We start from the raw sequence: 13,350 nt of genomic DNA, 5'->3' as shown, positions 1-13,350 counted from the left end.
TTCTCCGAGTGATCCAGTGATGCCCGTATTCCGTATGGGACTGTGTTCTTGCACGTATTCCCTAAATTACTCCGGAGTGATGCCTGTATTCCAGAAGTGACAGTGGCGCTGCCCAGCCTCAGATTGGCAAGGCGGGCAATCAGCCAATAGGCTTATGGTTGAGGCCCGTTGGTGGACCGTTTTTTGGTGGCCGCCTCAGTCTCCACCACAAGGGCATGCATTGTCAGAGGTAGAATGTCAAGGGGTTGCTCCGGCTGTCACAACATGAGGTGTGCCTGCCCTCTGGCTCCCTCCAGGTGTGACAGCGGCCTCAAGGAGCCGCTGATGGGAAGCCATTAGCACTTGCTTGGCAGGAGACCGGGGCAGGCAGGAGGACTAAAGGGAGTGGTGGTGGGGGTTGGTGAAGGCCAGCAAGTGGGCTCCTCAATTTTTTTTTGTCTCCTTCCCCTGCATGGATCAGGCAGAGATAAACTAGTCTCTGCTGTTCTCCTTTGCCTGCCAGAAATCAATTACTGCAGTCAACAGGGGGAGATTGTGGCCTTAGTCGACGTTGATACTGGGAAACAGGGTTTGAGTCCCATCGTCAGCTCAACATCCTGTGATTCTGAGCAAATCACTTGGGGCCTTATTTAGAGGCACGCGGACGGGTTACTCCATCACAAACATGACAGATATCCTGTCCGCTGTATTACAAGGGCGTTATATCCAGTGGCACTTGGAATGCGGTGGATGGGAAATCCCTCACCTTCGTGACGGCGTAAGCTGTCAGCCGAATTTCAAATCAGGCCCTTAATCTACACGAGACAAAAAAGATGACACTGACCGTCTGTAATTTTATCTGGTTCTGATGTATATCACTCCAATGCATCTGGCCCATTTTTGTGCTATAAAAATGGGAATATAAAAATGCATTTATTTGAGGAAAGTGTTACCATTATTTTTTAATGTATTTTTGCATTTAGACACTAGTATAATTTCCTTTATTGGAACTTATACGGGATGTTAACAGTAAAACAAGAAAAACCATACACCTTTCACCAGTCTCTGAGCATTGGGGGGCCTCTCTTAAGTACAGTAAACAATAAATATCTAAAAGCCCAGGGTGAGTGTAAAAGACAGCCTAGTCTGTGCCATTTCCTGTTTCCCAGCGCACATTTATGACTTTTTCTTTGGAATGTTTATTTCCTATTTAAGTTCTGACCCTATTAGCCTTACGATACTTTCATTGCTGCAAATGTTTGCCAACACTTAGCTCCATGATCATTCATAACCAAGCTGTTTATTCTGAAAGTTTGCGATCTGCGAAAGTGGGCCATTTCTTTTGGGATGCGCTGGGCTAATTGTGGCCCCAAACCAACCCTGATGTTGCCTGTATTCTCTGAGTGGCCGTGATGGTGCCTATATTCCAAGAGTGACCCTGGTAGCTCCTGTATTCAGTGAGTAACCCCGAGGGTTCCTGTATTCCAAGAGTGGTGACCGCAATGACACCTGTATTTCATGGGTGTCCGCAGTGACTCCTTTATTCCATGAGTGTCTCCGTTAGAGCTTGTATTCCATAAGTGAGACAGCTGGTGCCAGTATTGCATGAATGACCCCACTGGAGCCTGTATTTATTCCATGGGTGACCGTGGTGACTCCTGTATTCTATCGGTGACCGCGGTGACTCCTGTATTCCATGGGTGACCGCGGTGACTCCTTTATTCCATGAGTGGCCGCGGTGGAGCTTGTATTCCATAAGTGACACCGCTGGTGCTGGTATTGCATGAATGATCCAACTGGAGCCTGTATTCCATGGGTGACCGCAGTGACTCCTGTCTTTCATGGGTGCCCGCAGTTACTCCTGTCTTCCATGGGTGGCCAAGGTGACTCCTGTATTCCATGGGTTTCCTCGGTGACTCCTTTATTCCATGAGTAGCCGCGGTGGAGCTTCTATTCCATAAGTGACCCAGCTGGTGCCAGTATTGCATGAATGACCCAACTGTAGCCTGTATTCCATGAGTGACCATAGTGACGCCCTAGTTGTCTTGTCTTACAGGAGGTCAGTGACCTCTTGCAAGAGGGCACTGAGTTTGCAGACTTGGAGGAGGTGGCATCGGCGGATGGTCATGCGATGCTGCGGTACGAGGAACACATCACTGAGCTGCTGGTAACCATTGCAGAGCTGAACGGAAGGATCGAGGCACTACAGCACAGTGAGGGCAGGTGTGGTACCCGGGTCCGGTGTTTCAGCATCCTTCCGCCTTCTCTTGTCCCAGGAGATGTTTTCCTTCTGATGCCACCTCATCGCAGTGAAGTCAGTCCTTTGCATTATTCTCTCCCATGGGATGTCACCCCTCACCCATCTCATCTCCTATGCGATGACATATCAATCCCTCCACTCTGTCATGCGGTGACACCCCTGTCCATGTCTCCTCTACCATGTGATGACGCCCCCTCCCTTTACTTCTACTCTATCACACACCCATCTCCTATTACTTTTCTCCGGTGATGACACACCTATTCCATCTCTTCTCTCACACAATGACACCTACATCTCTTACATCTGACAGCCTTTTACATCATCTCTCTCCTGTGATGACACCCCAGCTTCTCCTCTCCCATGTTGCTGCACCCCCAGTGACGCGTTCCTTCTGCTCTTTAACATGTCGTTAGTTGTGGCCACTGTGAATGATTTTGGGGCGCTAGGCAAGAAATGTTTTCGGGGCAACTGTTTGAAACAATTTGTAATTTTATTACCCCTTTTTTGTAATTTTTTTTTTTACTTAAGCCCTATGCGGGCTAACATAATTTAAATATACGTTAAAGGTTACGATACAAAAATACACAGAAGTGAGCTAGCCAGATCACCTTTCCAGGGGGTGCCTTGGCAGGTGTGGCCCAGGGCAATTGCCCGCTTTGCCCATGCCTTAAAACATCTCTGTTTGTGGTCTTGCTGGTGTCATCACCACCTATGTAACGCCACTTAACATTATTCACTGTTTCTTCCAGAGAGGAAGACGAGTTTTTCGACCAGTGCTCCCAGTACACTTCAAGCCTTCCTAGGTATGTGTGGCAGCCGAAGGGGCTGGAATTGAAGCCACAAGCGGATGAAGCCCATGAAGGCATACAACTCCCTGCTGAAGGTAAACTTTAAAATAGGGGCACCAAGCTCCGCTGTTACAAGCTATTACCGGTTAAGAGATTCAGGAAATAATCCATGTCCCCAAATATATTTCATTTTAAAAACAGGAAAGACAGAAAATATGTCTTCTTTCGAGTGACTTCATTTTGGCAATCCTTACTGCCGGGCTAAACACTGTACTAACTGATCCAAAGGGATGAGTTAAAAAGGGAATGACATTTCATAGAGGATCTTAAATGTCTGTGGATGTGCAGATGCACCTGTACTATAAGGATGATGTTGTCTGATGAGTGCTTTATGTTATATGTGACTAAAACTAAAACTCAGCAGACAACTGACAGCATATCTGCACATATCAGTTAAATACGTGAGTAAATATACTTGCTTTAACTTCCTTTTTCAACAAAACAAGAAATCTCAGTAAAATGAGCACAAAGTAAACCTGGATAAATACACACGGATTTGTAAGAAAAGAAAACCCATAACCTGACTATAAGTTATTGGGATAAAGAAATGCTGATCACTTGCAGACTGGTCCGCTGACACCCAGCACATTTCCTCAGCAAGATCTAGAAGTTGGGCTCTTGTAACTTACTGACCTCTGATCAACCCAGCCATACCCTACTATTCGCACATAATATGTGGTAATTTCTGCAGTCATTTAACAGTGTACCTCAGTGTAGTTCTACTGAGTCACGGGTCCCTACAGAATTAGGAATACCACCAGGCCTCCGGATGCAATTAATTTATATTCTAGACCTGACATGGTGCAAAAACGCACAATTGTGTTTAGTGGCTGAGCCTGCTCTTCTGGTGTGGTAGGACACTTACACATCAATGTCTAATGAGCCGTACAGATATACCTTAATGTCCTGGTAGAGCAAAAACACACACAGACATACAGTCACGTTCTCAAACAGACACATACACTCACTTGAACACATACTTCTTGACAGACACTTGCACACACACATTCGCATATATACTGAAATACATTCACATACAAACACGGTCACATGCACACACACAAACACACGCACACACACACAATGCCTTTCACATACCACCTGAAAATATAAGCCAATGGTGACTGCCAATAGGTAAATAAATTAATGTTCCAGTCATGTGTCATGCTGGGGCAGGCATGTAACACATTTGCCCGAATCTTGCTTTCCTTTCCAAAGCACTGGTGTGTTGGAAACCTCCAGCTTTGCCCCAGAGCCAGTTCTAGCCTGCACCACCTATGCCCTTCCATTGCTGTTTCCATCCTACTGTACCAATTGCCTGAGGTCTTTCATCTCCACTGCATGCCTTTTCATTGCAGGACATTTATCTACACCCAGTTCATCTCATCTGGTAAACTCAAAACCTTACGAGTGACTTGTGTATTCACTTCAAGATCACATCCTGATTTCCAGCAGTGCCATACTTAGTCCTTTAATCCAAACAATTTGAGATGTTGCTTTTGTCACAGGTTTGGAACTTCTTGATTACTGCACTGTTGTCTTCCAGTTTTATATCCTTGTGCTCTTCCATGTTTAGCTCTGTGACGGGTCGGATAACGCAGGAGACGGAAGGGTTGATTTAACTGCTTTTATTCGTTGTGGTTTGCGTTTTCGAGTAAGTACAGGTCTATAATAGGGAAGTGGGGGTTCGGTGTTTCTCTCCCTGGTCTCCCTCCTTCCTGCCGTGGTTCTTCCCTTCCGGATTCTTCCCCTTAGCGGTGTAGGTTCACAGGTCTCTCTTGTCTCCGTGCCGTCCACGCTCAAAGAAAAGAAGGAAAGACACCAATCCTGAGTACTTGGTTTCCGGATAGTAGGGCGTAGGGAAAGGGGATGAGGGAACACTCGGTGTAACGGCGGGTTGTCCTTAAGTGTGAAGCGGTGCTCAGGGAGGGTAGTGATGGGGTGCAGTCGCTAACACACTGTGGATCTAGTGCCCGGTTGTCCCCCCCCTTACTCCGTCCCTCCTTTTTTCTCCCCCCAGCCCCGTATGCGGTCCCGTACCTTGGTGAGCCACGCTCCTCCTTGAACGTGGCTGGGCGGATCACGGGGTCGTTGGCCTCCGGGCTCTCCACGCTGGGTTTCCCGACCTCCTCCGAACGTCCTCGGCTCCGTCTGTCTTCCTCCCTCGGTCTCGTACTGAGTCGGTCGACTCCTGATCTTCTCCTCCTTTGTTTCGCTAGGCTCTCCGCTGTTTCTCGAAACTCCTCTCCTGCTCTGCTCTTCTCTCTCCTCACTCTCTCCGGTGTTCAGCCACACTGGACCATCGGCTTCACTTCCTATATCCGCCCAGTCCTGCACGTCATCGCTGTTGGGGGCGGGGCTCTCGGCACAGTCCTGCCAGTTAAAGCAACAGTCCCCATAATCGTCCGTCATGACGTGTTCCGGCGTTCCCGTAGGTAACCACTCGCTCTGCTGTGAACACAAAGGAGGGGAGAAGGCATCGTTCAGAGTCTCGGATGGGACACCCCTTTTCCCTGTCCGCTGCACCCCGTGACACACCTCCCCCCTAGGATTCTCCCGATTGGGGAGAGGGTTACGTGACAGGAAATCCGCGCTTTGGTTGTCCTTCCCTTTCCTATGTCGTACGGTGAAGGAAAAGGGCTGGAGACTGAGGAACCACCGCAAAACCCTAGGATTCAGGGAGATGTTGCGACTCATCCATTGCAGTGGGGCATGGTCAGTATATAGGGTGAACGTACGGCCTTCGAGGTAATATCAGAGCTTGTCCACGGCCCATTTTATCGCCAAGCATTCCTTCTCCACTGTGGGGTATTTCAATTCTCGGGGGAATAGCTTGCGGCTGATGTAGAGGATGGGATGGTCGGCCCCGTCCGTGCCCATCTGTGAGAGGACCGCCCCTATCCCATAGTCGGAGGCGTCCGTGTGGAGAATGAAGGGGCGTGAAAAGTCTGGGGATGACAACACGGGGCTGGTGGTGATCACTCTCTTTAAGGCGTTGAATGCTTTCCACATGGTCGGGGATGGGGTCAACAAGGTCAGGGCTTTAACGTCTTGTTTCAGGGTGTCTGTGAGGGGAGCGGCTAGCTCTGAAAACTGCGGGATGAAGCGCCGATAGTACCCTATTAAGCCTAGGAATCCCCTCATTTCTCTCTTGGTTGTGGGAAAGGGTGTCTCTGCTATGGCCCTTACTTTCTCTATTTGGGGTTCTATCACCCCGTGCCCCAACATGTAACCCAGGTACTTGACTTTGTGATATCCCACCCGGGATTTCTTGGCGTTTATGTGGAGCCCGGACTGTTTCAGGGCCGTTAAAATGGTATGCAGATGTTGTAGGTGCTGTTCCCAATCTTCACTGAAAATAACGATATCATCAAGATATGCCGATGAGAAGGAATGATATCGTCCCAACACCAGATTCATCAGACGCTGAAATGTGGCTGGGGCTCCATGCAACCCAAAGGGCAAGACGGTAAATTCGTAGAGGCCTTCCGAAGTGGCGAAGGCCGTTTTCTTCCTATCTTCCTCCCGAAGGGGAACCTGCCAGTATCCTTTGGTGAGGTCCAAGGTGGTGATATATTTGGCAGTCCCCAATTTTTCAATGAGCTCATCAATGCGAGGAATAGGATATGCGTTGAATGCAGATATCTCATTCAGGGCCCTGAAGTCCATACAAAATCTGGTGCTCCCATCTGGTTTGGGCACCATTACAATGGGTGACGACCATTCACTTCTGGAGGGTCTGATTACTCCTAGGTCCAGCATGGATTTCACCTCCTTTTGTATGGTGGCTCTTCGAGCGGCCGGTATGCGGTAGGGTCGTTGTTTGATGATTCTTCCGGGTACAGTGTCGATGCGATGTTCGGTGAGTGTGGTTTTCCCTGGCCGGTCCGAGAAGATGTCCGCAAAGGGACCCAGGGTTCTCTGAAGATCTACTTTTTCGGACTCCGTAAGGTCTTCATTCACCCCTAGATCCAGTAACGTGGAGTCGAGCGGGGACGGTTGGTTTTGAACCAGTAGTGTTGTTTTGGGTGGGGGCCCGATCCACTTCTTCAGCAGGTTGATGTGGTAGGTCTGTCTTGTTCTGTCGTTGAGTTGTAGTTGATAACTGGTTCTCCCTATTGTTTTCGTCACCTGATAGGGGCCCCTCCACTCGGCTTGGAATTTCTTGGTAGAGGAGGGGAGGAGGACCAACGCCCAGTCCCCTATCTCCAACCGTCTCCACTTTTTGCCTTTGTCGTACATGGTTTTCTGGATCCTCTGGTTTTTCTCTATGTTGGAGTATGCCAGGTCCCGTAACTTTCCTATTTTGGATTTCAGGGCCTTGGTATATTCGAGCATCCCTTTCTCTTGTTCTTCCTCCTCCTTCTCCCACGCCTCTTTGGTCATCTCCAGTAATGTTCTGGGCTGCCGGCCGTATAGCATCTCAAAAGAGGAGCATCCTAGGCTACTCTGTTTTTGGCCCCGTATGACGTAAAGGGCGAGCGGTAGGATTTGGTCCCATTCCCTTCCGTTCACGGTCAACATCTTCCGCAGGGTGGCTTTCAGGGTCCCGTTATACCTCTCTACCAGGCCGTCGGTTTGAGGGTGGTATACTGCCGTGCGGATCTGTCGTAGTTGGAGGAGGGCGCATACTTCTTTCATCAGGCGGGATACAAAGGGTGTCCCTTGGTCCGTCAGGATCTCTTTCGGGAACCCCACCCTGGAGAAGAGTTCCACGAACCGATCTGCAATGAGGCGGGAAGTTGGGGCCCGTAGGGGATAGGCCTCGGGGAACCGGGTAGCGTAGTCCACAATTACAAGGGCGTACTGGTTACCCCTCCGGGTCTTTGGTAGGGGACCTATCAGGTCCATTCCCACGCGTTCAAACGGTGTACCTATGATCGGTAGAGGCTGTAGGGGTACGGCTGGCGGACGGTGAGTATTTCTCCTTTGGCAGATGTCGCATGCCTGGCAGTGTCTTTTTATGTCTTGATAAATCCCGGGCCAAAAGAAGTGGCGAAGCACGTTCTGGGTCGTCTTCTCGCTCCCTATGTGTCCGGCTGTTAGATGGGAATGTGAAAAAAACATGATCTGATCACGGAAGGACACGGGGACCAGTAACTGGGGTGGGTCTTCCTTCTTCCCTTGTCGGTATAGCAACCCTTGTTTGATGAAAAACCGGGGAAATACAGGATTAGGAGTGTCTTGTTCCCTGTGGGCCTGGTCCCATGCATTACCCAGTGTGGCGTCGTTTGCCTGTGCAAACTTAAAACTGCGATCCAATACCCAGGGCTCGGGGGATGTCAAGGTTGAGAGGGGACCAGTGTGGGAGGGCATCGAGTGTTTAACTGAGGCCTGGTTTTGCAAGGTTTTTGTGAAAAGGTCCAGAAAGTGGGGGTTGTCGGTCCCTAGGATGAGGTCTTCGGGAAGGGACTCTAACACGCCTACCTTGACTGAACATCTCGTCCCCTCGGGTAACACAAGGGTTATGATGGCGACTGGGTAGGGTTTTACATCCCCATGTACACACCTGACATGTACTTGTGTCTCTGGGAGAATCTGTTCGGGGCGTACGTATAGGGCTTGGACCACGGACTGTCGACACCCTGAGTCTAGTAAAGCTTGTGCGGTCAACCCGTTTAACTGTACACTTACGTGAAATGCATTCCCCAACTCTGCGGTGTACATGACGGACCGGGGTACGTAGCCGACCTCCATAGGCTCTTCCGTCATTTTCTTTTGGGGGCATGAACGGGCAATATGGCCCCAGTTCCCACAGTCGAAGCACTGGGGACCCCTGAATGGGGGTGCAGGGACCACTAGCCCTGGTGGCATGGTTTTTTTTTGATCAGGCCGGGGCTTACGCTCGAACCGGGCCCCCAAGGGTCTCCCGGGTTTCTCTGCGTCCCAACCCGATGTTTTTGGTTGGGCTCTGGCAAAGGTTGTGGCAAGTTCCATGGCTTGTGCAGTGGTGAGCCGGGGGTGTTGTCGTAACCACCTTTGGGTGCTGTAGGGTAGGGCTTCCAAATATTGTTCGAGATACACTTTGTCCATGATCTCGGCCTTCGTACTCTTTTCGGGCGTCAACCATTTATCCGCCGCCGCCATCAATCTATAGAAGAGGGTTTTCGGATTTTCCCCCGTAACACCTCTCTCTTTTCTGAATCGTACCCTATATGCTTCGGCATCCAACCCCAGGTGGTCAAGAATCACTTGTTTAATCTCAGCATAGGGGGTCAACCCTTCCGGGTTCGCCACCTGGTACGCTGCCTGTGCCTCCCCTGTAAGCAAAGGCGCCAGAAAGTACGGCCATTTCTCTGGGGCCCATCCGCACGCCCGGGCCACCCGTTCAAAGTTTAAGAGGAAGGCGTCCGGATCCTCTCCTGGCAGGAATTTTTGTAGGGAGATCCCCGAAGGGGTGGGCCCATGCAACCGGGCCTCAGGGAGAACCCCTGCCCCTGGTTTTCTTAATGTCTCCTGTAGTCCTTCCCACTGGGCGGTGACGGTGGCTTTGAACGTGTCTCGGTCAGCCTGCGCTGAGTTCAATTGCTGTTCGACCACCCAACTCAATTGGTCCTGGCCCTTCACCAGGTGCTGGATGAGCGAGTCCATCGTGAAAGTACTGATGGCTAGTGTGCCCGCATTCTCCACCAGTTGTGACGGGTCGGATAACGCAGGAGACGGAAGGGTTGATTTAACTGCTTTTATTCGTTGTGGTTTGCGTTTTCGAGTAAGTACAGGTCTATAATAGGGAAGTGGGGGTTCGGTGTTTCTCTCCCTGGTCTCCCTCCTTCCTGCCGTGGTTCTTCCCTTCCGGATTCTTCCCCTTAGCGGTGTAGGTTCACAGGTCTCTCTTGTCTCCGGGCCGTCCACGCTCAAAGAAAAGAAGGAAAGACACCAATCCTGAGTACTTGGTTTCCGGATAGTAGGGCGTAGGGAAAGGGGGTGAGGGAACACTCGGTGTAACGGCGGGTTGTCCTTAAGTGTGAAGCGGTGCTCAGGGAGGGTAGTGATGGGGTGCAGTCGCTAACACACTGTGGATCTAGTGCCCGGTTGTCCCCCCCCTTACTCCGTCCCTCCTTTTTTCTCCCCCCAGCCCCGTATGCGGTCCCGTACCTTGGTGAGCCACGCTCCTCCTTGAACGTGGCTGGGCGGCTCACGGGGTCGTTGGCCTCCTGGCTCTCCACGCTGGGTTTCCCGACCTCCTCCGAACGTCCTCGGCTCCATCTGTCTTCCTCCCTCGGTCTCGTACTGAGTCGGACGACTCCTGATCTTCTCCTCCTTTGTTTCGCTAGGCTCTCCGCTGTTTCTCGAAACTCCTCTCCTGCTCTGCTCTTCTCTCTCCTCACTCTCTCCGGTGTTCAGCCACACTGGACCATCGGCTTCACTTCCTATATCCGCCCAGTCCTGCACGTCATCGCTGTTGGGGGCGGGGCTCTCGGCACAGTCCTGCCAGTTAAAGCAACAGTCCCCATAATCGTCCGTCATGACGTGTTCCGGCGTTCCCGTAGGGAACCACTCGCTCTGCTGTGAACACAAAGGAGGGGAGAAGGCATCGTTCAGAGTCTCGGATGGGACACCCCTTTTCCCTGTCCGCTGCACCCCGTGACAAGCTCTTAGCCTCCCTCTCTGCTGTTCAGCAACCCCTCCAGTGGATCTTTAATTTTTCTCTGCAGCTTCTCGAGATCCTTCATGGTCAGTTTCCTGGCTAGCTATCCATTGTTTCTGCCCTGGATTTCTCTTCGCCACCTAAGTCCTGAAATAAAATCTATTTATCTGTTGCGAGTGAAATGACCGTTCTGGGGCCGGAGTCCGAACCCTTTGTAAAGAGGTGGATTAAGTGGGGCTGGACACTTTCCGAAGGCCGGATGGACCATGGCTCATGGTGTCCACTCCAACAAAACAATACTGTGGACATCAGTTGCTTGGAAAAACAGGGAGAATAAGGTGGGTCTTGAGGATCCCCACAGATGGGTACTGAGAGCGTGGAACTGGAAACGGGAAATTAAGAATTTAGGGACAAATCTGATAGAAGGGACATGATCCATTCAAGTGCAGCACTGTGTGTCAGAAAAGTATGTCTGAACGTGAAAAAGGTAATGGACCAATCCAGAAGTACTGACCACTCACACCACCAGTATCAGCCTCCCTTCGGGGGTTGGTCAGAGTAGCTTTGACCAATGAGTCTGTTTCCCTGGTTCAGCAAAATGCAGCCTTTGGTGGACCCACCAGGTTGTTAGACTCAGTGTAGGTTTCGAAGTGATCCACAAATGCCAAGTGTGTCAAGTTCGGCATTGGGATAGTTGGCCTCTTGGTAGGAGCATCCAGAGGCTTCATGAGTCCCCTCTGCCTGAGGCAGTTTGGAGTACCTCTTGGATAGAATCCTGGGAAGAGGTGAGCAGATACTTGAGATGAGACAAAACATGAAAATATGTCAACTCCTCTGAGGCAGATAGTAAGAGAACTTCAACAGGAGAAGGCACATTTGTGATGTTGTTAGGGCTGGATTACTAACTCCTGATCAGGCACAGGTTTAAAGGTTTCTACTATTCTCACTTGGGACTCCTTTTTTAGCAGACACGGACAATTCCCATGACTTTGGTTGGTGAATGGTACCAACGAGCTAATAAAAGGAGTGCGGAGAATACTATTGTTTGATGGTTCTTGTGTTGGCCATATAGTCCTTCTTTAGTTCTCTTCTGCTCCTTATTTTTTCAATAGTCTTAAATTCTTGAATTATTTTAATTTATGTGTTTATTTGTGCAGCAGAAGAAAGTTCTGAGCTGTTTGCCGAGCTGCAACAGGTGCTGTCCTCCTTGGAGAACGTGGTGTCCTGCCGGCGGAACCGGACCCTCAGCCTGCAGAGTTGTCCCGACAGCGGCAATGACCATGATGTGCACAGCACGGGTGCGAGAGTGGAACTGTGCAATGCAGAGAAGTGGAGAGAGCCTTTTGAGGTGAGAGACTACCAGAGGAAGTAAGAGGTCTGCTGATGCAACATGACCCACAGACTCTTGAAACTCCCAGAGTGACCTTTGAGCCTCAAGCCACAGGACCTGTTATTTTTACTATATGCTGTTTCAGCATTATAGTGCCCTTTTGAGGACATACCTGTGCAATGGTTCTCCTTCAGAAGACCTTGTTTTAGAGAGAGATCGAAGGTCCAACATGTTTTCTCATCCTCTATGAATCTCTCCTACAGTAGTCCACAAAATAATATTTTAAAATCTGCCTAAGCTCATGACTTCTTGTCTGAGTAGGGAACATGATCCAGTTGTTTGTGTACTTGAAGGTCACTGTAGTCCTGGTCTTCGTGACTTCTGTTTTATCCAAGAATACAAGAGGTGAATAAATCAGCCTCTCCTTAGCACTCCGCACCTGCTAGGCTTGGCTGTGCTGACGAGGTGGACTGCTTTTGCATATGGCTGTCTGGATGTTGTGCTAAAGACATCAGTGCAGGTCATGTCTGAAGAAGTTTGGATATGGAAGACTGTTTTTGGAGGACCGGATAAAGAGTGATGTTCCCACCTGGTTGTGAACAAGAAGGTGAAGGATGTGTCAACAGAGCACCTCTTTTCCACTTTCAACACTAACATTTCCATGCAGTCCTCCATAGACAGTCCTGGTGTTGTGCTTGATGTGACAATGTGTACCAGAGCTCACATCACCCACTTGATCAGGTCAAGAGTTATCATCACTCATGTGTCTTGGTCTGAAGAAGCTCACATCACTCATATGACTAGGTCTAAGGTAGCTCCCATCACTTCTGTTACCAAGTCTATAAGGACTCACATCACTCATGCAAGAAGGTCTACTGGGGCTCACATCACTCAATTGACCAGGTCTGCCGGGGACCAGGTTTATGGGGGTTCCCATCACTTATGTCAAGAGTTGTTCTACTCTTACCTGAGATGGTAGAGACAGATCCAGCTCTTTTTTTATCTACAGCTCTCTGCACATTGATTGTGAGGGAAATCACAGGAGCTAAAATGAATTTGTGAATCCCTTACGGTGCTTCATCAAAAAGTGCCCCAACTCATCAGTTTTTGCTACACTCTGCTGCTGAAATGATGGCAAACCTCTCAAAGCATCATCACATCACACCAGAAACAAACATACACAATTAGTTACCTTTCAGGAGAAGGAACCACTTCAAGACCTTGACATTGATGTACAAGTCTTCTTTCAACAAAGCTCCTTATTTTATCTCAAAAGCAATCTGGCGGTACTGGGCTCTCAGATCTTGGCAGTGTAGTGGCAAAAAGCTGCTGCAGGTCTCAAAAT

At 49.7% G+C, this 13,350-nt stretch overlaps 1 protein-coding gene across 5 annotated transcripts in view; it reads left to right on the top strand.

Annotated features, from left to right (window-relative positions):
- Positions 1 to 13,350, top strand: part of USHBP1 (USH1 protein network component harmonin binding protein 1) — a 291,429-nt gene that overhangs the window by 170,279 nt on the left and 107,800 nt on the right. For 4 of the 5 annotated variants that reach the window (XR_014972163.1, XM_085638300.1, XM_085638302.1 and 1 more), the window contains 3 exons: positions 2,036 to 2,202; positions 2,989 to 3,122; positions 11,833 to 12,023. Coding sequence is in view for 4 of the 5 variants with exons in the window: in XM_085638300.1 (XP_085494426.1) it covers positions 2,036 to 2,202; positions 2,989 to 3,122; positions 11,833 to 12,023 (492 nt within the window). In the remaining variant the exon portion in view is untranslated. The remainder of the gene's footprint in view (positions 1 to 2,035; positions 2,203 to 2,988; positions 3,123 to 11,832; positions 12,024 to 13,350) is intronic. The other variant, XM_085638301.1, reaches the window with a different exon arrangement.

The sequence above is a fragment of the Triturus cristatus genome, chromosome 12, assembly GCF_964204655.1.
Source record: "Triturus cristatus chromosome 12, aTriCri1.1, whole genome shotgun sequence".
Classification (NCBI taxonomy): Eukaryota; Metazoa; Chordata; class Amphibia; order Caudata; family Salamandridae; genus Triturus; species Triturus cristatus.
This window is presented reverse-complemented; position numbering and strand designations above follow the sequence as displayed.